The sequence below is a fragment of the Oncorhynchus kisutch genome, linkage group LG27 (genome assembly GCF_002021735.2).
Source record: "Oncorhynchus kisutch isolate 150728-3 linkage group LG27, Okis_V2, whole genome shotgun sequence".
Taxonomy (NCBI): Eukaryota; Metazoa; Chordata; class Actinopteri; order Salmoniformes; family Salmonidae; genus Oncorhynchus; species Oncorhynchus kisutch.
The window spans coordinates 8,560,837-8,586,605 of record NC_034200.2 but is presented as its reverse complement, the minus strand read 5'-3'; the positions used below and the strand labels follow the sequence as shown (position 1 = coordinate 8,586,605).

Genomic DNA, 25,769 nt, shown 5'->3' with positions numbered 1-25,769 from the left:
CCCTCACAGGAAAGCAAAACCCAGAGTTACCTCTGCTGTGAAGGATAAGTTCATTAGAGTTACCAGCCTCAGAAATTGCAGCCCAAATAAATGCTTCACAGAGTTCAAGTATCAGACACATCTCAACATCAACTGTTCAGAGGAGACTGCATGAATTAGGCCTTCAGGGTTGAATTGCTGCAAAGAAACCACCACTAAGAAGAAGAGACTTGCTTGGGCCAAGAAACACGAGCAATGGACATTAGACTGGTGGAAATCTGTCCTTTGGTCTGTTGAGTCTCACAACCGCGTGGTCTTTGCGAGATGCAGAGTAGGTGAACGGATAATCTCCGCATGTGTGGTTCCCACCATGAAGTATGGAGGATGAGGTGTGATGGTGTGGGGGTGCTTTACTGGCGACACTGTCTGTGCTTTATTTAGAATTCAAGGCACACTTAACACGCATGGCCACCACAGCATTCTGCAGCGATACGCCATCCCATCTGGTTTGCGCTTAGTGGGACTATCATTTGTTTTTCAACAGGACCATGACCCAACACACCTCCAGGCTGTGTAAAGGCTATTTGACCAAGAAAGAGAGTGATGGAGGGCTGCATCAGATGACCTGGCCTCCACAATCACCCAACCTCAACCCAATTGAGATGTTTTGGGATGAGTTGGACCGTAGAGTGAAGAAAAAGCAGCCAACAAGTGCTCAGCATATGTTGGAACTCCTTCAAGACTGTTGGAAAAGCATTCCTCGTGAAGCTAGTTGAGAGAATGTGCAAAGAGTGTGCAAAGCTGTTATCAAGGCAAAGGGTGGCTACTTTGAAGAATCTCAAATATAAAATATATTTTGAATTGTTTAACACTTTTTGGGTTACTAGATGATTCCACATGTGTTATTTCATAGTTTTGATGTCTTCACTATTATTCTACAATGTAGAAAATAGTCTAAATAAAGAAAGACCCTTGAATGAGTAGGTGTGTCCAAACTTTGGACTGGTACTTTATGTAGAACTAGTGTATCTAATTTTTACATTACACACACTATATTTTCTCCTTACACACTCTACATACTGAGAGAAATACACACCCATTATTCTCCTCTTTCTCCTCCCCTCTTCCTTTTCAATGTATCTCCTGTGTAATGTGCTGTTATCCCTTCTGTTTCTCTCCTCTCTCACTCCCTCCATCCTTATTACTTCTCTAATTCACATTCCCCAAAATTAGATTTTAGCTCAATTCGCTACTGATTTACTGTCTCTTTTATCTCCTATTACTCACTTGTCCCCTCTCCCCACTATTCCTCAGGAGCCTTTACTCTGAAGGTTTACCCAAATGATTCTCACTGCCTCTTTTCTCACTTCATCTCCTATTCTCCATCTATACCAGGGATGGGCAACTTTGATTGGGCTGGGGGCCACAAAAAAATCTGAACTCATCGTGAAGGGCCACAGTGGCAGTGGGGGGGAATTGATCTATACCCTTTTCTCTCTCCCTCATTTTTTTCCCCCTCCATCTTTCTCCCTCCTTCATGCCCTTTTTCTTATTGCCTCTCTCTCTATTTTCTCTTTGTCCTCTCCTTTCTTCCGGCTCTTTTCCTATATGCTAACCCCTATTCTCCCCCTCCCTCTCTTTCGTCTCCCAGGGGCAGCGGAGAAGAGTTCTAAGCATGGGGCGGAGGACCGAACCCAGAACATCATCATGGTTTTAAAGGACAGGATGAAGATCAGAGAGAGGAACAAACCAGAAATCTTCGAGCTCATCCAGGAAGTGTTTAGTGTCATCAAGGCGACGCACGGCACGCAGATGAAGCAGATCAAACAGAGCGTGCTCGATGGGACATCCAAGTGGTCGGCCATGATCAGCATGACTGGTAAAACAAGGACTGGGATTGAGATTGAGATTAGATGTTGGGATTAAATTTAGAATATGAGGGGGTGTTGGTTACTGACTGGCAGTAGGAACAGTGCATCAGTAGACTTGTCTTTGCCAACCAGAGAATAAATTATATTTGACATGTTTGCTTTTGAGTACTTTCTTTAGCATATGCTCTTATGCAAAGTGTTTTTGGTGTGTAAGTAAGGAGACTGAAACAACCAATTAGCTAATACACTCTGTGTGGTGTATGCCCAGAGTCTAATGGTGTGACTGTATCCGTCTCTCAGTGCAGTGTGCACAGGGCCTTCAGGCCAAGGACAAGACTGGCTCCAGTGATCCCTACGTCACAGTTCAGGTGGGCAAGACCAAGAAGAGGACCAAGACCATCTATGGTAACCTCAACCCTGTCTGGGATGAGAACTTCCACTTGTGAGTACAGCGAGTGTGTGTCTGTCGGTCTGTGCGTGGCTATGTGTGGTTAAGTCTGACTTCATCTCGTAGCGAATGCCACAACTCATCGGACCGGATCAAGGTACGCGTGTGGGACGAAGACGATGACATCAAGTCCAGGGTGAAGCAGAAGTTCAAACGGGAGTCCGATGACTTCCTGGGTCAGACCATCATTGAGGTCCGCACACTCAGCGGCGAGATGGACGTATGGTACAACCTGGGTGAGTGATGGAGGGGGAGAGAGGGAGTTTTGGGGAAAGAGATGGGTGGGAGAGGAGAGAGAGAGATGAAGGAAATGGACAGATGAAGAAGGAGAGAATGATCAGAAGAGAAGAGGGCATTAGAAGTCAACCCAATAGAATGTCTTGATGTGTTGGTGTCCTCTGACAGACAAGAGAACAGACAAGTCGGCTGTATCTGGAGCCATCCGGATGCACATCAGTGTAGAGATCAAAGGAGAGGAGACTGTGGCTCCCTACCATGTCCAGTACACCTGTCTACACGAAGTAAGACCTACCATACCTCAACTTACCTTACTACCACACACACTCTCTCTATCTCCCCCCCCCCCCACACACACACCTCTAACAGCTTTTCCCCGCTGTGTGTGAAGCACCTGTTCCAGTACACTACAGAGGAGCAGAACAGTGGTGTGGTGAAGATACCTGATGCCAAAGGAGACGACGCGTGGAAGGTGTACTTCGAGGAGACTCCTCAGGAGATCGTGGATGAGTTCGCCATGCGTTACGGAGTGGAGTCCATCTACCAGGCTATGACGTCAGTACCATCACCATACAGAACACATACAGAGAGTTTGGAAATTGGTATTAACCAGAGACTTTGCTATACATAAATACATTTATACAATGGGTGGTTCTAATCCTGAATGCTGATTGGTTAAAACCGCATTCCAGCCCGTGTCCATTCCACAAGTTACCACCTGCTAAATCTATGATGTTAAAATGCCTATTTACTCTGTTCCATCTGACTGTGCAATCGACTGTCGCATCAACCCAGCCAGGCAATGTATAAGTTTGATCTCCACTATAAAAACATCTAGACATTATCTCACATTTTTCTTAGACTAACATTTAGTTTTCAACAGCAGAGATTTGTATAAACCTTGCTGTCTGTCTCTCCTGACATTTGCAACATTGAATTTGAATATTTATAAAATCTCCAGCTGTCCCATAGTAATGAACGTATCGGGACAAGACAGACAGGCAGGCAGTGTTTCTCAGACAGTCAAAATCATGAATCACCTGGCATCATTTGTATTGACATATAGAAAGTAATGTCAATTGAAAAAAGGTCAAACAAAACGAAGTGCGGCTAGTTTGCAGTCTTTCCAGCTTCAGTTTGAAGTGATTGTGTTAGTTGGCTAGCTCCTCTGAACAACAATGTCCTAAAGAGAGAGTATATTTTCTACACCAGGTGAAATCGTGCAGCATTAGTTATGGATGTATCCAAATAAATGTCACTAGAAAAAAGTTGAAACAACTTTGCTGATATTCTGGCGGCACTGTTTGACCTGACATTAGTCGTAGTTGGCTAACTAGCAAGCATGGGATAAGAACGTTGTCAGCCAGTATGGCAATGGAACATTTAGAACGAACGACTAGGTCGCGTCCATAGATACAGAACAAAAAGACTGAACAAATGACCAGCCGGCTTGGGTAGCAACCCTACATTTGTGTCAGGACTATATCTTGTGGAAGGATGAAATAGTATGAATAAATTAATACAAATTCTGTTTTTATTGGAAATATGTAAATTATTATTTGAATATGTTGGTAACCAGCTGTATAAAAGTGGAACTGACCCTCTACGGCTTTGCATTATTTTCCAGAGAACGCATAGAACCCCGAGTTGATTATCCCTTTCAGACCATTGCTATAATTTAACACATTTGCCGCTAGAAATGTATTCAACATCCACTGAAGTATCTAGCAAGTTTACTAGATAGCTACTGTAGTTGCTTTGGTAACCAAACAAACTTGCTAGTTTAGCTAACCAACCCATCAATCCTAGTTTGCTATTATGAAAATCGAACTAAAATCACATTATATTGGTCACAGACCAGATGTTAATGTGAGTGTAGCGAAATGTAGAATGCTTCTGCTTCTAGTTCCGCGGTAATAGCTAACAAATAATCTAACAATTCCCCAACAACTACCTAATAAACACAAGTCTAAAGGGGTGAATGAGAATATGTACATATAAATATATGGATGAGGGATGGCTGTGCGGCATGGGCAAGGTGCAATAGATGGTATAAAATACAGTATATACATGTGATATAAGTAATGTAAGATGTGTAAACATTACTAAAGTGTCATTATTTGAAGTGGCATTGTTTAAAGTAACTAGTGATCAATTTATTAAAGTGGCCAGTGATTTGGTCTCAATGTAGGCAGCAGTCTCTCTGAGTTGGAGATGTTTGATGGGCTTGAGAGAGAAGCTGTTTTTCAGTCTCTCGGTCACAGCTTTGTTGCACCTCTACTGACCTCGCCTTCTGGATGGTAGAGGTGTGAACAGGGAGTAGCTTGTGTGGTTGTTGTGTGCCCTTGGTTTACCAGTGTCCTGTCAGTTTATTGTTACAATATACCTGTGCTGTGTGTTTTGGCTTTCGTGCCATTGTGGATTGCACATATGATTATGGGTCTCGTCCCGTGCGTTAACTTCTCTGTGGGACGCTAGCGTCGCCAACAGCCAGTGACATTGTAGGGCGCCAAATTCAAAACAGAAATCTCATAATTAAAATTCCTCAAACATACAAGTATTATACACCATTTTAAAGATAAACTTCTTGTTAATCCAGCCACAGTGTCTTATTTCAAAAAGGCTTTACAGCGAAAGCACACCTTGCGATTATGTTAGGATAGCTCCTAGCCACAGAAAAACATACAGCCATTTTCCAACCAAGGAGATATGTCACAAAACTCAGAAATAGCATTATAAATATTCACTTACCTTTGATGATCTTTATCGGAATGCACTCCCAGGAATCCCAGTTCCACAATAAATGTTTGTTTTGTTCAATAAAGTATAATTTATGTCCAAATACCTCCTTTTTGTTTGCGTGTTTAGTACAGTAATCCAAATGTACAATGCGCGAGCACTTAGTTCAGACGAAAAGTCAAAAAAGTTATATTACAGTTCGTAGAAACATGTCAAACAATGTATAGAATCAATCTTTAGGATGTTTTTAATCATAAATCTTCAATAATATTCCAACCGGACAATTCCTTTGTCTTTAGAAATGAAAGGGAACGCAGCTCGCTCTCACGGCCGCGCGCGTGATTTAGCACATGGCATTCTGCCAGACCCCTTTGTCAAACAGCTCTTATTCGCGCCCCCTTCATAGTAGAAGCCTGAAACAAGGTTCTTAAGACTGTTGACATCTAGTGGAAGCCATAGGAAGTGCAATATGACCCCATAGACACTGTATATTGGATAGGCAAAGACTTGAAAACCTACAAACCTCAGATTTCCAACTTCCTGGTTGGATTCTTTTTCAGGTTTTCGCCTGCCATATGAGTTATGTTATACTCTCAGACATCATTCAAACAGTTTTAGAAACTTCAGAGTGTTTTCTAACTACTAATTATATGCATATTCTAGCTTTTGGGCCTGAGTAGCAGGCAGTTTACTCTGGGCACCTTATTCATCCAGGCTACTCATACTGCCCCCCCAGTCCCAAAGAAGTTAATCATTGTGCGCTTGTGTTATTTATTCAAGGTACTCCTCGTTCTTTTGTTTGGGTTTCAACTCTGTGTTTTGTGTCATGTTTGTTTGGTCTTTGTCCCTGTGCCTTTAAACTGCACGCCGTAATTTGGGTGTTATAAAAAAAACTATTACGCATTCCTGCGCCTGTCTCCTGACTCATTCACACCAGCGTGACACAGTTGCCGTACCAGGCTGTGATTCAGCCCAACAGGATGCTCTCGATTGTGCATCTGTAAGTTTGTCAGGGTTTTGGGTGACAAGACAAATTTCTTCAGCCTCCTGAGGTTGAAGAGTTGCTGTTATGCCTTCTTCACCACACTGTCTGTGTGGGTGGACCATTTCAGTTTGTCTGTGATGTGTACGCCGAGGAACTTAACTTTCCACCTTCTCTACTGCTGTCCCTTCGATGTGGATAGGGGGGTGCTCCCTCTGCTTTTTCCTGACGTCCACGATCATCTTCTTTGTTTTGTTGACGTTGAGTGAGAGGTTGTTTTTCTGACACCACACCCCGAGTGCCCTCACCTCCTCCCTGTAGCTTGTCTTGTCGTTGTTGGTAATCAAGCCCACTACTGTTGTGTCGTCTGCAAACTTGATAATTGAGTTGGAGGCGTGCATGGCCACGCAGTCATGGGTAGAGTAGAAGTAGAGATGTTGTTTCCTACTTTCACCACCTGGGAGCGGCCCGTCAAAGTCCAGGACCCAATTGCACAGGGCGGGGTTGAGACCCGGGGCCTCCAGCTTGACGATGAGCTTGGAGGGTAGTAGGGTGTTGAATGTTGAGATGTAGTCAATGAACAGCATTCTTACATAGTTATTCCAGATGGGACAGGGCAGTGTGATGGCGATTGTGTCGTCTGTGGACCTGTTGGGGCGATATGCAAACTGAAGGGGGTCTAGGGTGGCCGGTTAGGTGGAGGGGATATGATCCTTGACTTGTCTCTCAAAGCACTTCATGACGACAGAAGTGAGTGCTACTGGGCAGTAGGCATTTAGTTCAGTTGTCTTTGCTTTCTTGGGTAGAGGAGCAATGGAGGCCATCTTGAAGCATGTGGTGTCAACATACTGGGATAGGGAATGATTGAATATGTCCGTAAACACAGCTAGTCTGCGCATGCTCTGAGGATGCGGCTAGGGATGCTGTCTGGGCCAGCAGCCTTGCAAGGGTTAAAATGTTTAAATGTTTTACTCATGCCGGCCACAGAGGAGAGGAGGGGGGTGCAGTCCTTGTTAGCGGGTCGCAATAGTGGCACTGTGTTATCCTCAAAGCGAGCAAAGAAGGTGTTTAGTTTGTCTGAAAGCATGACACCGGTGTCCGTGACGTGGCTGGTTTTCTTTTTGTAGTCCGTGATTTCCTGTAGACCCTGCCACATACATCTCGTGTCTGAGCCATTGAATTGCGACTCTACTTTGTCCCTGTATCGGCATTTAGATTGTTTGATCGCCTTGCAGAGGGAATAACTACACTGTTTATATTCAGCCATATTCCCAGACCTCTTTCCATGGTTAAATGCGGTGGTTCGCGCTTGCCGCCATCAAAATGCCGCCATCAAAATGCCGCCATCAAAATGATCTTGAAGTGTGGATTCCGATTGGTCAGACCAGCGTTGAAAGGTTCTAGTAACTGGTACATCCATTTTTTTTATACATTAGTATCAGCAGTTTTACAGGCTCCCAACCAATTGTGCTATTATGTGGGGGTTTTTCACGTTATTTGTAACTTATTTTGTATATAATGTTTCTGTTTATGGCCAAAAATAGCCTCTGGATATCAGGACAATGATCACTCACCTCGGATTAGACTAAGATTTTTTCTTCAACAAGCAGGACGCACAGGACATTCTCCGAACACCCGACACGGCCAACATCCCAGTTATTTGCAAGAGGAAGAGACACAGGTACAGAGGACACAGAGCGGGGTGCCTCGTAAGGATCCGCAGAAGACGAGTGGGAAAGCTGCCGTTACCGTCAATATTACTCGCCAACGTGCCAATTGGCCAATTGGACAATAAATTAGACGAGGTACGATCACGAATATCCTACCAACGGGACATCAACTGTAATATCTTATGTTTCATGGAATCGTGGCTGAATTATGACATGGTGACAGCTTGCGGGATATACGCAGCACTGGCAAGATAGAACAGCACGAGGGGGGGGGGGGGCAGTCTGTGCATATTTGTAAACAGCTGGTGCACGAAATCTAAGGAAGTCTCTAGATTTTGCTAGATACTAGATTTTGCTAGTATCTTGTGATAAAATGCAGACCGCACTATTTGCCTAGAGAGTTTTCAGCTATACTTTTCGTGGCTGTTTATTTACCACCACAGACGGATGCTGGAACTAAGACCGCACTCAGTCAGATGTATAAGGAAATAAGCAAACAGGAAACCACTCACCTAGAGGCGGCGCTCCTAGTGGCCGGAGACTTTAATGCATGGAAACTTTAAACAATTCTACCAAATGTTTTGTTAAATGTGCAACGTGCATTTGTTAAATGTGCAACCAGAGGGAGAAAAAATCTAAATCACCTGTACTCCACACACAGAGACTCGTACAAAGCTCTCCCTCGCCCTCCATTTGGTAAATCCGACCACAATTCTATCCTCTTGATTCCTGCTTACAAGCAAAAACTAAAGCAGGAAGCATCAGTGACTCGGTCTGTAAAGAAGTGGTCAGATGAAGCAGATGCTAAACTACAGGACTGCTATCACAGACTGGAACATGTTCCTGGATTCTTCCGATGGCATTGAGGAGTACACCACATCGGTCACTGGCTTTATCAATAAGTGCGTCGAGGACGTCGTCCCCACAGTGGCTGTACGTATATACCCCAACCAGAAGCCATGGATTACAGGCAACATTCGCACTGAGCTAAAGGGTAGAGCTGCCGCTTTCAAGGTGCGGGACTCTAACCTGGTAGCTTATAAGAAATCCTGCTATATCCTCCGACGAACCATCAAACAGGCGTCAATACAGGGCTAAGATTGAATCGTACTACACCGGCTCCTACGATCGTCTTATGTGGCTGGGCTTGCAAACTATTACAGACTACAAAGGGAAGCACTGCCGCGAGCTGCCAAGTGACACGAGCCTACCAGACGAGCTAAATCACTTCTATGCTCGCTTCGAGGCAAGCAACACTGAGGTATGCATGAGAGCATCAGCTGTTCCGGATGACTGTGTGATCACGCTCTCCGTAGCCGACGTGAGTAAGACCTTTTAACAGGTCAACATTCACAAGGCTGCGGGACCAGATGAATTACCAGGACATGTGCTAACCAACTGGCAGGTGTCTTCACTGACATTTTCAACATGTCCCTGATTGAGTCTGTAATACCAACATGTTTCAAGCAGACCACCATAGTATCTGTGCCCAAGAACACAAAGGCAACCTGCCTAAATGACTACAGACCCATAGCACTCACGACCGTAGCCATGAAGTGCTTTGAAAGGCTGGTAATGGCTCACGTCAACACCATTATCCCAGAAACCCTAGACCCACTCCATTTTGCATACATCCCAAACAGATCCATAGATGATGCCATCTCTATTGCACTCCGCAGTGCCCTTTCCCACCTGGACAAAAGGAACACCTACGTGAGAAGGATATTCATTGACTACAGCTCAGCGTTCAACGCCATAGTACCCTCAAAGCTCATCACTAAGCTAAGGATCCTGGGACTAAACACCTCCTTCTACAACTGGATCCTGGACTTCCTGACGGGCCGCCCCAGGTGATGAGGGTAGGTAGCAACACATCTGCCATGCTGATACTCAACACTGGAGCCCTTCAGGGGTGCGTGCTCAGTCCCCTCCTGTACTCCCTGTTCACCCACGACTGCATGGCCAGGCACGACTCCAACACCATCATTAAGTATGTAGACGACACAACAGTGGTAGGCCTGATCACCGACAACGACGAGACAGCCTATAGGGAGGAGGTCAGAGATCTGGCCGGGTGGTGCCAGAATAACAACCTATCCCTCAACATAACCAAGACTAAGGAGATGATTGTGGACTACAGGAGAAGGAGGACTGAGCACGCCCCCATTCTCATCGACAGGGTTGTAGTGGAGCAGGTTGAGAGCTTCAAGTTCCTTGGTGTCCACGTCACCAACGAGCTAGAATGGTCCAAACACACCAAGACAGTCGTGAAGAGGGCACGACAAAGCCTATTCCCCCTCAGGAAACTAATAAGATTTGGCATGGGTCCTCAGATCCTGAAATTTTCTACAGCTGCAACATCGAGAGCATGGTTGCATCACTGCCTGTTATGGAAACTGCTTGGCCTCCGACCGCAAGGCACTACAGAGGGTAGTGCGTATGGCCCAGTACATCACTGGGGCTAAGCTGCCTGCCACCCAGGACCTCTTCATCAGGCGGTGTCAGAGGAAGGCCCTGAAAATTGTCAAAGACCCCAGCCACCCCAGTCATAGACTGTTCTCTCTAATACCGCATGGCAAGTGGTACCGGAGTGCCAAGGCTAGCACAAAGAGACTTCTCAACTCCCCAAGCCATAAGACTCCTTAACAGGTAATCAAATGGCAACCTGGATTATTTGCATTGTGTGCCTCCCCCCACCACCCCTCTTTTACGCTGCTGCTACTCTCTGTTTATCATATATGCATAGTCACTTTAACTATACATTCATGTATAAAAAGCATGTGAAAAAGGTAATTCAAATAACCAAATTCAACCTAGCTAATTTCCGATTTATACGAAATTGTTTGACTACAGAGGTAGCAAAACTGTACTTCGAATCTATGATACTCCCCCACTTAACATACTGCTTGCCTAGTTGGGCCCAAGCTTGCTGTACAACATTAAAACCTATTCAGTCTGTCTACAAACAGGCTCTCAAAGTGCTTGATAGGAAGCCCAATAGCCATCATCATTGTCACATCCTTAGAAAGCATGAGCTCTTGAGTTGGGAAAATCTTGTGCAATACACCGACGCATGTCTTGTATTCAAGATCCTTAATGGCCTGGCTCCCCCTCCACTCAATATTTTTGTTAAACAGAAAACCCAGACATATGGCAGCAGATCCACAAGGTCTGCCATGAGAGGTGACTGTATAGTTCCCCTAAGGAAAAGCACCTTTAGTAAATCTGCATTCTCTGTGAGAGCTTCCCATGTCTGGAATATACTGCCATCAGACACACATAACTGCACCACATATCACACTTTCACAAAATGCTTGAAGACATGGCTAAAGGTCAATCAGATTTGTGAACATGGTCCCTAGCTGTGTGTTGCCGCTTTCCATGTTGTCTGTTGTCTGTAGCTTGTGAGGTGTGGAAACACTTTGTTGCTTTTATAAATTTTGACTTGCTGCTTTTTGTTCTATGTTGCTCTGTCTGTATGCTACGTCTTGCTTGTCCTATGTTGCTATGTCTGTGTGCTATGTCTTGCTTGTCCTATGTTGCTATGTCTGTATGCTATGTCTTGCTTGTCCTATGTTGCTATGTCTGTATGCTATGTCTTGCTTGTCCTATGTTGCTATGTCTGTATGCTATGTCTTGCTTGTCCTATGTTGCTCTATCTGTATGCTATGTCTTGCTTGTCCTATGTTGCTATGTCTGTATGCTATGTCTTGCTTGTCCTATGTTGCTATGTCTGTATGCTATGTCTTGCTTGTCCTATGTTGCTCTATCTGTATCTATGTCTTGCTTGTCCTATGTTGCTATGTCTTGCTTGTTCTATGTTACTATTGTCTATATTGTAATTGTTCTTAATAACCTGCCCAGGGACTGCGGTTGAAAATTAGCCGGCTGGCTAAAACCGGCACTTTTACTGAAACGTTGATTAATGTGCACTGTCCCTGTAAAAATAAAAAATAAAATAAACTAAACATATTACCTCAATTAGCCCAACCAACCAGTGCCCCTGCACATTGGCTAACCGGGCTATCTGCATTGTGTCCCACCACCCGCCAACCCCTCTTTTACGCTACTGATACTCTCTGTTTATCATATATGCAAGAGAGATTAAAGTAGATGTCACGTGTCAAAATTTTGATTGATGACCCTATGTGAACCTATGTGAACTCTATGTGAACCCTATGTAGTGATGACGTGTGCATGTCTTCTGGTCAGGCAAGCCTGGTTAGGTGGGGGCTATGGGTTGAGTAAGGGTCCATTTGACAGGCCGTTAATGATTGATGACCCAAGCCTGATTTATGACCCTATGTAATGATTTATGACCCTATGTCATGTAGAAGGGTGCATGCCCAGGGGTGTTGTTGGGGTTGAGTAAGTGACCATGTGTCAGGTCAACCTGTTACTGTTTCTCACGGTTTGGGGTGGTTAATGCCCCTTATAAAGCGCCTGAACAATACCTGTTTAAGACTGTACATGATAACCCCCCTGAATATTAAACAAAAATGACACCTATGCCAATTTTAGGGATGTTATGCTCGGCTTGTCATGAACCCAGTGACCAAAGCCTTGAAGAAGTTCTGTGTGAAGCTCCAGAATGTTTTAAAGGATTTTTGGGTACGAGTGAGGGCCACATGTCTTACATATTCCACCCGGAGGATTCTACGGTAAAGATATTCACAGACCGTGGACCCAAACCCCTTTATCCTGCAAAACCTGGGAGTTTTCCCCCGGCTCTGGGGATGAGAGAATGGCTAAACATCAGGCTGGCTCTTTGTAAAATTGAACAGGTCCTGAGTGGTACAAATGTGCCAGGATATGCGTTGGAAGAACAGGTCTGCGGCCGCAGTGATCTCAAGGCTCTAAGAATTGCTTCAATGGACTATAGCCCTGACAACAAAGTGACAATTTTAGCCTGTGACCTTTATGATAAGTATAATGCTACAAAGTCTGTCAATTCTCCTGTAGCTTCCAGAGCACGCAAACATGTAAACTTTTTTATTCCTGTGTTTAGTTTTAAATGGGTGGATTATCCAATTTTCATAACACTTATGAATAAGCTGGACATTCTCTTCCAAAATGGGGAACAGTTAAAGCGCTGGGCGAGGCTTTCCTTGAGACAGAGTCAAGACCAAAAGGCCCGACGGAGGATCTACCCCTGGAGTGAAAACTTACCAAGTGTTGATGGACCTAGCAAGAGAGCCTTGCCTTTTGAGGGCGAACTCGACACGGACAATGGCGGTTGGTTGCATCGTAAAATACCTTAAGAATGTAAGGATATAAAATGTATGTACTAAATATTTTGAATGAAATAAATGGTTTTAAAATCAGAATCTCACCACGTTATGAACTCTCGCGTTTGTTCACTCTTAGCGCAGTCTGTCCCTGAGAAAAAACTTGCGGAAAAAGCCATGTGCGCGCGTATGTGCGTGAGGGAGTTTTCTGTAGTGGCTGTGTGTGTGTATGTGTGTGTGTGTGTGTGTGTTTCAAAAACAGAAAAAGGGGGGCGGGTTGTTTGTTAAAAAAATACCCTTGCAGTCGTTTGAAACCAAGGTTTACACTAGCCTGCAAAACAGATGCCTACCCCCCAACAATAATATTGTGTCTTACGACTCCTAATCTTAAAGGCCTTTCATAAAACTATTTTTTAGGTGGGCTAAAAAGTCATTCATCCCAGCGATGTCGAGACCAACCCACCCCCATGCATCTAGGTGCTAGCACCCCGGAGATTTTAGAAGATCCAAAAGGATCCTAATGTTTAGACACACCCAATACCATGTGTTTGAAATGTGTCAAATATACCATGGGCGGGGGTATAGCCCGAAAAAAAACGACAAACCCCAAATGCTATGTAAAAATCATTCAGGGGTTTTTCTCTAGGTCGTAGGGTACAAAAGCGCTAGAAACCATGGGCAATGTTAGCAGCGTTTTAGTTCCGATGCAAACAGCACCTCCAGAAACTCCAAGAATCGTTATCGGACTGAAGCGTTAAAAAAGATAATCGGGGAAAACAGTCTAATGGATCTATCGCAAGGTGAGTTCTTGAAATAAATCTTTATTAGATTTGGTTGTTGTGGGGAATTGTTTGAAAAGCGTGGGATGTTATAGAAATATTAAACAATCATTAGGATCAGTATGCTTACCGTATAACAAGGCAATATTAGCTAAAGTGATTATAGCTTTAATATTGTCGAATGTTTTATAGATTCTGAAGCATTCACGCAGATACTCCGAGGTATAACTGAGCTCGAACCATCCAATGGGGCTCCGGAACAAAGTGCAGACAAACAAACGCCTACCCTGAATTGTAAACGTAAGTAAGCTCCAAGAATTCCATACATAAAAATATTTATACCTTAAAAACAAAAAGTGTGGGCATCTTATATTAAAAGTTATTTTATATGTTTACAGAGGACCTAAAGCCTAGAAGGTTAAACGAGGCCCTATGGAGCCTGAACGGTTTCTGCGAAGCATATGACTACGAGACAATTCTGCCCTACTCCCAGGATGTATTTACACAAAAGCAGCGAACAGAGACTTTAAACGGCAGGTCAACTCCCCTTGGCCAGGACAACGTTGTCCCCCATATTTCTAAACACCAAAGGATAATTAGTACTCAGATCCACAGTTCCGCTTCACCCGAACAATTCTACTTGGCCGATATTCACAAGACGTCGTTCCAAGGACAAGGTATGAATCAATTATATATTATTATTTATATATATTATTATTTTAATATTTATATATTTTTTTTTATGCCGGAATATGTTAAAACAAGGCCTAATGCTGTTTTTTTTTTTTTTTTGTTTTGTTTTTTTCAGGCTCACCATCTACCGAACCTGCAGATGCTGTAATACAGGTTGAACAAAGACATCAGCCCCTGGTTTCAGAGCTTCTTCAGAACAGCCCTCGTCAAAAAAGCCGAGGTATTTAATTAATGTATTGTTAATATATAGGCGTATATCTGAAATGTATTTGGCATTTTTAACATATTTTAGGGTTAATAACCTATTTTTGTATGTATTATTTTTATTTCAGACTCCTCACCGGCTTATAAAGACAACGCACAAACATCGGAGGATGCCCAGACAAGCATCCCCGAGGAGGCTCCAAAGACACCAGTCAAGAAAACAGCGAAACCTGATGATTTCAAAGATTTAAATGACATTTCTGAGGTAGACGATTTGATGTTCTGTGAAGCTGCCAACCTTCTTGAATCGGCCAATTCTGTGGGGGAAACAGCAGATTCTGAAATAGACCAAGAACGTTTTTTCAAAGCGTTTACCCTGGGTTTAAAATCACGAAAGGCTCTACTCCAGAGGCGCATGTGTATTCTACTCGAGCATCAATACAATCAGGATGTGTCATTCTGGCGTAGCGAGCTACCCCGTATGTTAAAAAACATTAGGGCCGTTAAAAAACACACATGTAAACACACACACACACACATCCTTAATTAGACAGATGGCGCCCCCTATAGACCAAAGTGAGACAATTGAAACCCTCTTAGCCATGATCCCTACAGAGCTCCAAGATATAGTTAACCATATGAATGATTCGGGGGTAATTGACATAATGACAATAGATGAAAATCTATTATCACAGATTCCCTCCGAACTCATAGACATTATTACACGTATGAATGAGTCAGGGCCTTCCGAGGAAAACATGTTAACACAGATTCCCGAAACCATCATATCTCTAATTACCCAGCTTAACGCGAGCCCTAGGTTTAATTCGGCCCCACAGACACCTCTAAGACAGCCTTTAACAACATTGTCCGAAGAGTCTGAAAGTCAATATGATGTTTTTGAACAGTTGGACAAATGTCTAGCAAATCTGGAGGGGGGCGGTCTTGAGATCAGTGTACAGAACGAGAGCGCTAGGTTTAATTCGGCACCCCAGACACCTATAAATCAGCCTTTAACACCAATGTCCGAAGAGTCTGAAACCCAATACGATGTTTTTGAACAGTTGGACAATTGCCTAGCAAATCTGGACGGGGGAGGTCTTGATCGAAGTGTACATGTTTTGCGTCGAAATAAATTCAGCAATATTGAGGTTCGCCAGTTTTTCAATTTCGCATGGGGGGGTCAGATTCGGGAATATGCTGTGTTTTACGTAATGCTTATGGACACTTTGAATGAACTGTTAGCGAGGATTAGAGATTATAGCGAACCTAGGGATCTCTTACAGTTGGAAATTTGTGGAGACAGTCTACAGAGCAAGGTATCGCTTATTTTACAGAATGGTGAAGCAGAGCTTGAACAATTTGTTAAACTGCTAGAACGCCTTGTTCAGTCAAATTTAAACGTGCTAGCAGATAGGACCCTCGAACTTGTAGTACAATTAGTACGACAACCACAAGGGGGCGGGGGTCAGAGACGAAAGCTCGAGAGTTTAATGCAGTCCGAAATCATAAGCAATAAAAGGGCCTATCTCATAAACGTTCACAATCCAGGTAATAAGCTATGTTTTGCCATAGGTTTGGCCCACTTACTCAGCCCAGGATGTACTGATCAAGCCGCGTTACAAAAAGCTCGAGAGCTACAAACTGCGGTGGGTCTCGGTATACAGGATGCTGTGGCTTTCTCAGACATAGTCAAATTTGAAAACTTTCTGAACATCAAGATTGTGGTTTTGTACCACAGTAGGGCTAATGACGCTCTCCTCAAGTTCCAAAATATACCCGAACCACATCCTAAGACTATGTACTTTTATGTGCAAAATGAGCATTACTATGCCGTAACTAACATCACAGCCTTTTTAGGCGCTCCATATGTCTGTCCAGCCTGTCATACCGGCTACACACGCATGGGGGGGCACTCGTGCCGTTACAACTGTTCAGTATGTCTGGATAAACATTGCCCTATGCAGCCGCTAAACTTGACCCCCTGTGCGGATTGTCACCGCACATGTCGTTCGGCCTACTGTTACGAAAAACACAAAACTGAAACATGGCATCCCAAGGCATGTAAATCTGTAAGCAGTTGTGACATTAACAAGAAATGTCCAAAATGTCATTGCAATTACAACCTTAAAATAGATAGCCCTAAACCTCATGTTTGTGGAATTATACACTGCCCAATCTGTAAAGGTCCTTTGAAAAGCAGAGACGCGGAAGCGGTTCAAGAAGTAACACATGAGTGTTACATTCAGCCCTTGGCTGAAGATGAACATACAGAGAAATATGTGTTTTATGATTTTGAGACAAATCAGCAATCAGGGGTTCATTTGCCTATTTTTGTGTCAACCATGACTTTCAAGGGTGAAAAATGGTCGGCCGAGGGACCCAATTGTGCCAGGATTCATGACATGGTACGAGACCGTAAGACATGGCACTTTTGATTTCCATAAAGAGATGGAATCATACTGTGACAATGACGTTGTTATACTTCGTGAAGGATGCCTCAGATTCAGAGAAGAGGTAATCAAAGATGCGGGCATTGACCCCTGGAGCTGTACAACTATTGCATCAGCGTGCATGAAAACCTATCGTACACACTATCTAACTCCTGAATCTATAGCTATCCCATCGCCAGACAACTACCGACGCCAATTCAAGGCCTACTCTAGTGGTTCCATTCAATGGTTGGAGTACTTGGCCCAGGATAAAGATATTTTTATCCAACATGCTTTGAATCGGGGGGAGAAGGCTTTTGGGCCTTACCATGTAGATGGATACACACAGATTGACGGGGTTGAGACAGTGTATGAGTACAACGGTTGTTTCTTCCACGGTTGTAAATTATGCTTTGTCCCCCAGACCTTGTGTGTCCTAACCCAAAAGACTTTTGGGGAAATGTACCAAGAGTTTCAAGACAAACTGAATTCTTTAAAGGCTACTTACGGGTTAAAAGTTGTGGTTTTGTGGGAGCACGAATGGACAGCCCTCAAAAAGGCAGATCCTAGTGTTAAGGCCTTCCTTACCCATTATGACCCTCCAGAGCCCCTGGAACCGCGACAGGCCTTGTTTGGAGGCCGGACCAATGCTTTGACATTGCGTTATGTAGCTCAACCCGACGAGACAATAGGCTATGTAGATTTTACATCCCTATATCCTCATGTAATGAGTTCCTCATTCTATCCTATAGGGCATCCTGAAATTATTCACAGCGACTTTGACGAACCCCAAAATTATTTTGGTTTAATCAAAGCGACTGTCTACCCTCCTAGGGGGCTGTTTATACCTGTGTTGCCTTACAAGGGTCCTAAAGGAAAACTTTTCTTTCCCCTTTGTCGCACATGCTGTGAAAACCACAACCAGGAAAACCCCTGTGATCACACAGATCAAGAAAGAGCCCTGACCGGTGTATGGGTCACTGTAGAATTCTCTAAGGCTTTAGAGAAGGGGTATCGTGTGGCCAAAATCTTTGAAGTGTGGAACTTTTCCAGGAAATCAGACACACTTTTTAAAGAGTACATCAAAACCTTCTTGAGATGCAAGCAGATGGCTTCAGGCTATCCTGCATCGGTCACAGATCAAGAAAGTAAAGACCAGTACATTCAAGACTACCATGACAGAGAAGGCATACTTCTTGACCCTGACAGAATAGAGGTCAACAAAACCAAAAGAAATGTGTCGAAATTGTACTTGAACTCCCTTTGGGGGAAATTAGCGCAGAGATGCAATATGCTAACAACTTCGATCATTAAAGACCCCGAAGAATTTTTGGAATTTGTTTTTTCGGACCAATACGAAATTTCACATTTTTCCTTCTTGAGTCAAGACATTGCCTTGGTGCAATGGAGGCGCCACCAAAAGTGGGTTCTACCCCCGGGTAATGTAAATGTGTTTCTTGCAGCATTTACCACAGCCTATGGCCGCCTTGAACTGTACACCCTCATGGAACAGCTTCAGAGGCGGGTTCTTTACCACGACACAGACTCTGTGGTCTATGTAAGCAAACCGGGGGATTGGACCCCCCCACTTAGCAACTATCTTGGGGGTTTAACGAGTGAACTCGAAGAGGGTGACCATATTACAGAATGGTCCTCATGTGGTCCAAAAAGCTATGCTTTTAGGACTAAAGCCAATCACGTGGTGTTGAAAGCCAAAGGCGTGACTCAAAACTATGAAAATGCACCGCGTGTAAACTTGGAATCAATCACGCGCTTGGTCGAGGGGTTCGTAAAGGACAAGAATAGTGACTTGGAGATTTTGAGCTCCTACAACAAAATAGTGAGGGATAAAAAGGGGTTCCATCTAAGAAACGCACCACTCACTAAAAGATTCAGGGTAGTCTATGACAAGAGACAGCTATTGCCTGACGGTACCACATTGCCCTTTGGCTACTGACTTATGCTACAAGCCCCCAGTGTGTCTTAAAGCTTAAGATATTATGACTGCTGTCGAGGGTTTTGACCCCCGTCTACAATTGCCTTTTTCAGCATTAATTGCAGGCCCTTCAAACAGTGGTAAAACTTTTTTTGTAAAAAGTATTTTAGAGAATTCTGAACATGTGTTATCTCAAAAGCCTGACAATATTGTATGGTGTTATTCATGTTACCAACCTCTGTATGATGAATTATTGAAGACAATAAAAATCAAGTTTGTTGAAGGAATACCCGATTCTCTGTCTGATGATGAACTTCTCCCCCCACATGTAAATAATCTGCTGGTTTTGGACGATATGCTATTTGCTGGTAGCGAACACCCTGAAATTGCACGAGCTTTTACCCAATATACTCATCGTAGAAACCTGTCCGTGCTTTACTTGGTCCAGAATGTGTTTCACCAAGGTAAAAATAGTCGGACCATTAGCTTGAATGCCAACTACATGGTATTGTTTAAAAATCCTAGAGACAAACTGCAAATTAGCACTCTAGCTCAGCAGATGTACCCTGGACGGAAATCATACTTTATGGAGAGCTATGAGGACGCTACCAAAGAGCCATTTTCTTATTTAATCGTGGATTTAAAAGCAAATACTCCAGAACACCTTAGGCTACGTACAGGGCTGTTTCCGGGGGAGAGGCCTGCTGCATACCTTCCTAAAAAGTAAACGCTATGTCTCTGCGTTTAAAAAGAAACCTCCCCCTCTTGAGAAGGCTAGTAGGTTCTACAGCTAAAGAACGGAAGGCCATCTTGGGTCGCTGTTCTTCAGATCTCATATTAGCCCAATGTGAGATTGCTTTGAATCTTCTCAAAGGACGCATTCCACTCACCCTGAACCAATTGAAAAAATTAAGGAGACAAAAGACAGCGATCAAACTCTTTGCCAATAAAAGGGCCAGTCTTCAAAAGAAAAGACATAGTATACAACAGTCTGGGGGTTTTCTTCTACCTTTACTCAGTATAGCCGTGCCCTTCATCACCAGCCTTATTGCGGCCAGACGTGGGGGTTGAACACGTGGTGTGATGGCCACTAAAATGTACTTGGTGCCTCAACAAGAGTTGGATAGACTTAAAAAACAAATGCAGGGTCCTGAAGATATCAGACAAACAGCGGAAAATGATTTGGATACGGCCATGAAGGATGTTTTGAACCGAAAAGGATTGAACCCCTATGATAAGATTCAAAAATACACAAACCTAATGCAAAGGTATTTGACTCGGGTAAAGCAAGGGGAGAGAGAGACTAACCATTTAACCCTTTCCCTACCGGACCCTTTAACAGATGTCGAACCTAACGATAGCCATGCCCCTGTAAGGCCTGTACCGTCGATCTTACCTAGTGGAGATAATATGTCGGGTGAAGCTCAAATGCCATTTGAAGATAAAGTTATGCATGACCTACTGACACATGTGCCTTTACGTAACAGGAAGAATGTTAAATACATTATGAACAAGATAAAAGACTCAAAGGGGATAGCTGCTTGGAACGACTCTGGAGAGTTTATCCTTCAGGGCTCTGTGGTTAGGGGGTCCCATATGCAGGACTTGCTTAAAAGTACCACGGCTGCCCACAAGGTTGCTGATGACCGAAGGCCTCCCGGCTGGCGTCAGTTTCTTAAGGCCCTGGCAATCCTCAACATCCCCCTCTCCGGTGTACCCAACCATAAGCTTCGTCAACAGATTCAAGCTTTAAAACAAAAGCCTTCAACGAGATACAGCACCCCTAAAGATGCCCCAACGACACCGTCCCCCTATGAAAGCGATGATGCTAACTCATTTACTCCCATGAACGTCTCAGGACCTTTTCCTAAACCCGATCTCTCGGCGTGGTTAGACTTTTGAAAATGACTTTTGAATGACTATGATTAAATTCAATAAATTTTTTATTTGAAAAATAAGCAAGTTAACATTTGTGGCATTCTTGAAACATATGACGTGAGCATACGCCTTGATTACGCGTTCTTAAAGGACACACATTTGAACACTTTTGATATTTTCTAACAAAACAAGATACAAGGTTATCATTACTTCTTAAATCATCCTTATAAAGAGACATAACATCTTCAAAAGAAACTCCCCGGGCTCTTTGGCACAGGTAAAATACACAGTGGTGACCGCATGTAGTGGAAAGGTTATCTTGCACTTGTTTGATGTTGTAGTAGATCTTTGTACCGTTTAGGGTCAAAAAATCTTTAATAGATTTAGGGAAATGTGAAAAACCGGGGGGAAAGCCATAGGAATCAAAAAAAGTTGAGATTTTTCGTCCACCTTCCTGTTCTAATGTCATAGCTAGCCAATGTTCACCAGGCATGTGTTTAGGATGGGTATTGACAATAAACATTGCAGGCCTCTCAGGCCATATCTCAATAGGTAATTCATCACAAGCCAACACTCCACAAAATTGTTTTCCAATCAAGCGGCTCATGAGCCCGTCCAACTCTTGGGTATTCATGTCTTTGTTCAAAGGTCCTTAATAATAATCCACTAAGACCTGTCTTCGGGCATTCACTTCCAAGATTGAATCAGAGCATGCGTAAACAATCATGCTAACTGTACAGGCTAAAGGTGTACGGAAACGCATTTCCAGCCTGAGGTTACCTTGGGACACCACAGACAGATTTCCTGAGGTGTCATCATCAGGTGATAAATTGAAAGCATACAATGTGTAACCCTCTGCAAAATCATTTCTGTCAATAGGTAAAGAGAGATCTTTTAGATGTCGCCCTGTAGCCAGGAATAGATTGTAAAATTCTCGCACAGATATGTTGTTATTAAATTGTGGTTGGAAAGCCTTCGCCGGAACCTGACGTCCGTCCTGACAGAGCGCTACATACTCTGCATTGAAGTGCTGAAAATTAAAGGGTTTTTTATCTAAACTGCCCGTATTAGAGGCGTGATCAACCAGACCTATAACCACATATCTAGGTAAAGGGCCTAGAAATAGGTTTTCTTGACTGCAGATTCTACTGCCCACAGGTATGCTAAAGGTTTTCATGGTAATTCTTTGGAGAGGGTAAAGGGCATTTCCTTTCATCAAAGCATGTGAGTGACCCAGGCGCACGGCCGGAGATACAGATACTTTTTTAATAAAAAGGGTTGCCCCCAACACTTTCAAACTAAAATCCCCGTCTTGGGGAGACATCAGGCAAAAATCATCCTTGGCCCTGGTTAATTTTAATCTTAAATCAACCGAATTTAAGAGTAACCGTTCTTGAAAGAAAATGTCAGAGTGTATAGGGCCTAGCAAATGAAACTCTCGAGATTCGGCGCAGTAGCGAGCTCGTGCCGCTAGTCCTTTGTTTGCACCGGTGGAAGGGTCTGTCGATTCCATAGAGGCTCCTGCAGTATCCTTGCTAAACAGCCCGGCGCTAAATTGGGTTTTGAGAGTGTCTTCGGAGTAGTTTAGTAAACACTCCATGATGGCTCTATAAGGGTATGTAGCGCTGCTTTGACTGATTAGGCGTTCACCCAAAGTCACATCAACTTGGGAGAAAATGGTGGCCAAGGGGTAATTAATGAGACTCACTTTGGCATTGTCTGCAATATTAGACCCATCTCTTTTGGTCACTTTTAGACGTAAATGCACCAAGGTGTTGTTGAGGTCCAGATAGTTGTCACCATGGCCTGGTATGAAAAATTCGATAGGCCCGTTATCGGTAATAGCAGAGAGAGGGGCTATCTCCACATAACTGGATCTATCTATTGAATGCTGCGTTAACGGTGCCGTGAAAAGATCAAGTTCTGTCTTTATAGCTTCAGAGGACATTCGATGTAAAAGAGCCATGTCACTTATTCTTTTAGAAAATACTTCCTAGTATTCTTTTAGCCTGTTTTGGTACAGACCTCCTCACTTTACCCCGTCTTTGACTTACTGAGGTTCTTTTAACAGTTAACCGCCGCTTTTTAGGTGCCGGCCTACGCCTTAAACCAGGGGGTCTCTTTTTTGGCCTTCGAGACAATATCATAAGCCCCGAGCCTTCTTGATGCTCCACCTCTGGTGACGCCCTTCGGGTCATAGCATTGGCTACAACCTCACTTACTATATTTTTAGCCGCTGATTTTAAATGTGGTTTGGCTATGCTGAAGCCTCTCTTCATAAACGGTAAAACCATCCTGAAGAGGTTACGGAATATACCTCCTATCCCCGAACCATACATTGTCGGCGCTCCATGATATCCTGGTAGTCCATTACCCACTTGATCCACATAGTATGAAACATAACGGTTAGGGTCGAGCTGATGGTGCTCCATAACACTTTTATTTGTATTATGTTTATAAATATAATACAGCTATTATATATGTAGAGAGGTTTTGGTGGGTCTACAGTGGAGTTTTTACAATCGTTTTACCATAAGTAAATTCAATGTTTTCGTTCTGATCCGTTTTAAGCTCAACCAGAATGTTTTCAATATAGTTCTTGCTGACATGTACGTAGTGCGGCTTGTCATAATTGACAGTGACGATGTCCCCATCCTGCCGTCTATATGAACTGTTCGCAGGAGGGGCACACAGCTGTCTCCGACCCTTTGATAGGTTATGATGTCGGTATAGACAAATATGTTGTAAAAGCCTGCATGTATATCCGCAGGGAATGGGAATAATTTATCGTTCACATACGTCCATTTATTGGGACCCATCCCCAACATGTAGGATAAATTACCGCTGGTCTTTATACCTCCGTTAGCAGGCCCTGAGATTTGTATCCTTTTATGGATTGGATTGTAGAATAGGAATATTTCCATCTTGTTCAGGGTTAGGTGTTCATTCAACTCTGAGACGATCCTGTCGACGGTTCTATAGAAACCTTTTTTAAGCTTAATAAGTATCGCAGGTTCCGAGAACCTTTTGCAATAAAAATCACGGTCCTTAGCTTTGATATTATACCAACTATGGGGGTATGTAATCTCGCTGAGACCTACTTCCCAAGCCTCTGATAACTCTATAGGCTTTGGAAAATTGGTTGTATACTTCGAACTCTGATTATTACGATATATCTGTGCCGACGCATTACTGGGGAGAGTCAGGTAGAAGCCGCTGTGTTCCATGATGCCCAACTGTGTACACGCGAATGATGCGCTAGTTATCATGACTAGGGGTTTAAATTAAGCCCCGTTGCCTCCACCACATCCTGCTCCAATACCCAACTGTTGAACTTTTGAGGCCAGTTTTTCCAGCGGACCAGTAACCATTTTTTACCCTTTTCTCTCTTCTGATCTAGAATCTCCTCCACGTGAAAGACTTTGTCTTTACCCAACTGGACCTTCTGTAATTCCTTCTCATAAAAAGATCCCTCTATAAGATCCCCGTCATAATCTTTTAATTTGTAGACCGGCGGAATGCGTGGCAGACATTCGGTAACGGTAAACAACTCCGAGCTAAAGCCTTGTTCGTATTTTTTGTCGAAACACCCCTCAACTTTGATATACGCACCAAGTCACCCACTAGGAATTTAAAAGTCATTTTTTTCTTACGGCGAAGTGGGAACAAACCATACATATTTTTAAAGACTTGAAAAGAGTTTTCCGAAGAGACCTCCGAGGGCTTCATACGTATAGTCTTATGGTAGCTGTGGTTGTACCCGTTTACTAAATCCTGAACTATGTCTGTATATCGGTTGGTGTTGTGAGCTGTAAAATAGCGCCACATCCGCTCTTTCAAAGTCCTATTAAAGCGTTCCACAACCGAAGCTTTCAAATCAGAGCCTGTAGCAAAATGTACTATATTATACTTATTCATTAGCTTCTGAAATGTTTTATTAAAAATTCTTTCCGCCATCCGTCTGCACTTTCTTGGGTGTGCCTCCTGCCTTCAAGATCGATTCAAAGGCCCTGGTCACCTCTGCCCCGCTCTTATTTTTTAACACCCTTACATAGGCTAATTTAGAGAAAATATCTATAACCGTTAGCATGTAGCGATTTCCATCATTTTTATCGGCAAGGGACTGCATGTCACATAGATCCGCCTGAAATTGGGATAATGGATGCGTAGAAAAAACTCTATTTCTTGGAAAATGTTTTCTTACAGGTTTATGTAGAGTGTAGGCATCTTGCTCTGATAACCATTCATTCACTTTAGCATCGCTTAACAGACTACCTGTTTCTTCGACTATAGCTCTCTGTAAACGCTCTTTACCCCCATAAGACCCGGGGTTAGAGGGATTATAATATATGTTTTTCAACAGCTGCTCCGCCATCCTTCTTGCCTCTCTGAGGTACAATAACTGTAATGAGCCACTTCATATAACGACAACATTTCAGTTTGTGAATTTTTATTTTAGAATGCAACAATTATTACGTATACAGACAATTCAGGATTTGTTTGCAAGATACAAGTCCCCGTTTTCTCAACAATCACAGCATGCAACACCCTGTATATATTGTTTAGATTTACAGGTTTGTTTCGCTGAATTTTAAAAACACACACGTCTGATATATAAGTATATAAACAACAAATATGATACACATTCACATTAAAGGGTGGTTCAAACAATAATGTAAAATCTTAGCCCAGT

The 25,769-nt window shown here is 43.3% G+C and overlaps 1 protein-coding gene across 1 annotated transcript in view; it reads left to right on the top strand.

The window, feature by feature from the left end:
* Positions 1 to 25,769, top strand: part of LOC109871484 (protein unc-13 homolog A-like) — a 138,124-nt gene that overhangs the window by 68,767 nt on the left and 43,588 nt on the right. Inside the window, exons 17-21 of the mRNA XM_031806721.1 lie at positions 1,631 to 1,858; positions 2,151 to 2,292; positions 2,365 to 2,534; positions 2,704 to 2,819; positions 2,927 to 3,090. Coding sequence (XP_031662581.1) covers positions 1,631 to 1,858; positions 2,151 to 2,292; positions 2,365 to 2,534; positions 2,704 to 2,819; positions 2,927 to 3,090 — 820 coding nt within the window. The remainder of the gene's footprint in view (positions 1 to 1,630; positions 1,859 to 2,150; positions 2,293 to 2,364; positions 2,535 to 2,703; positions 2,820 to 2,926; positions 3,091 to 25,769) is intronic.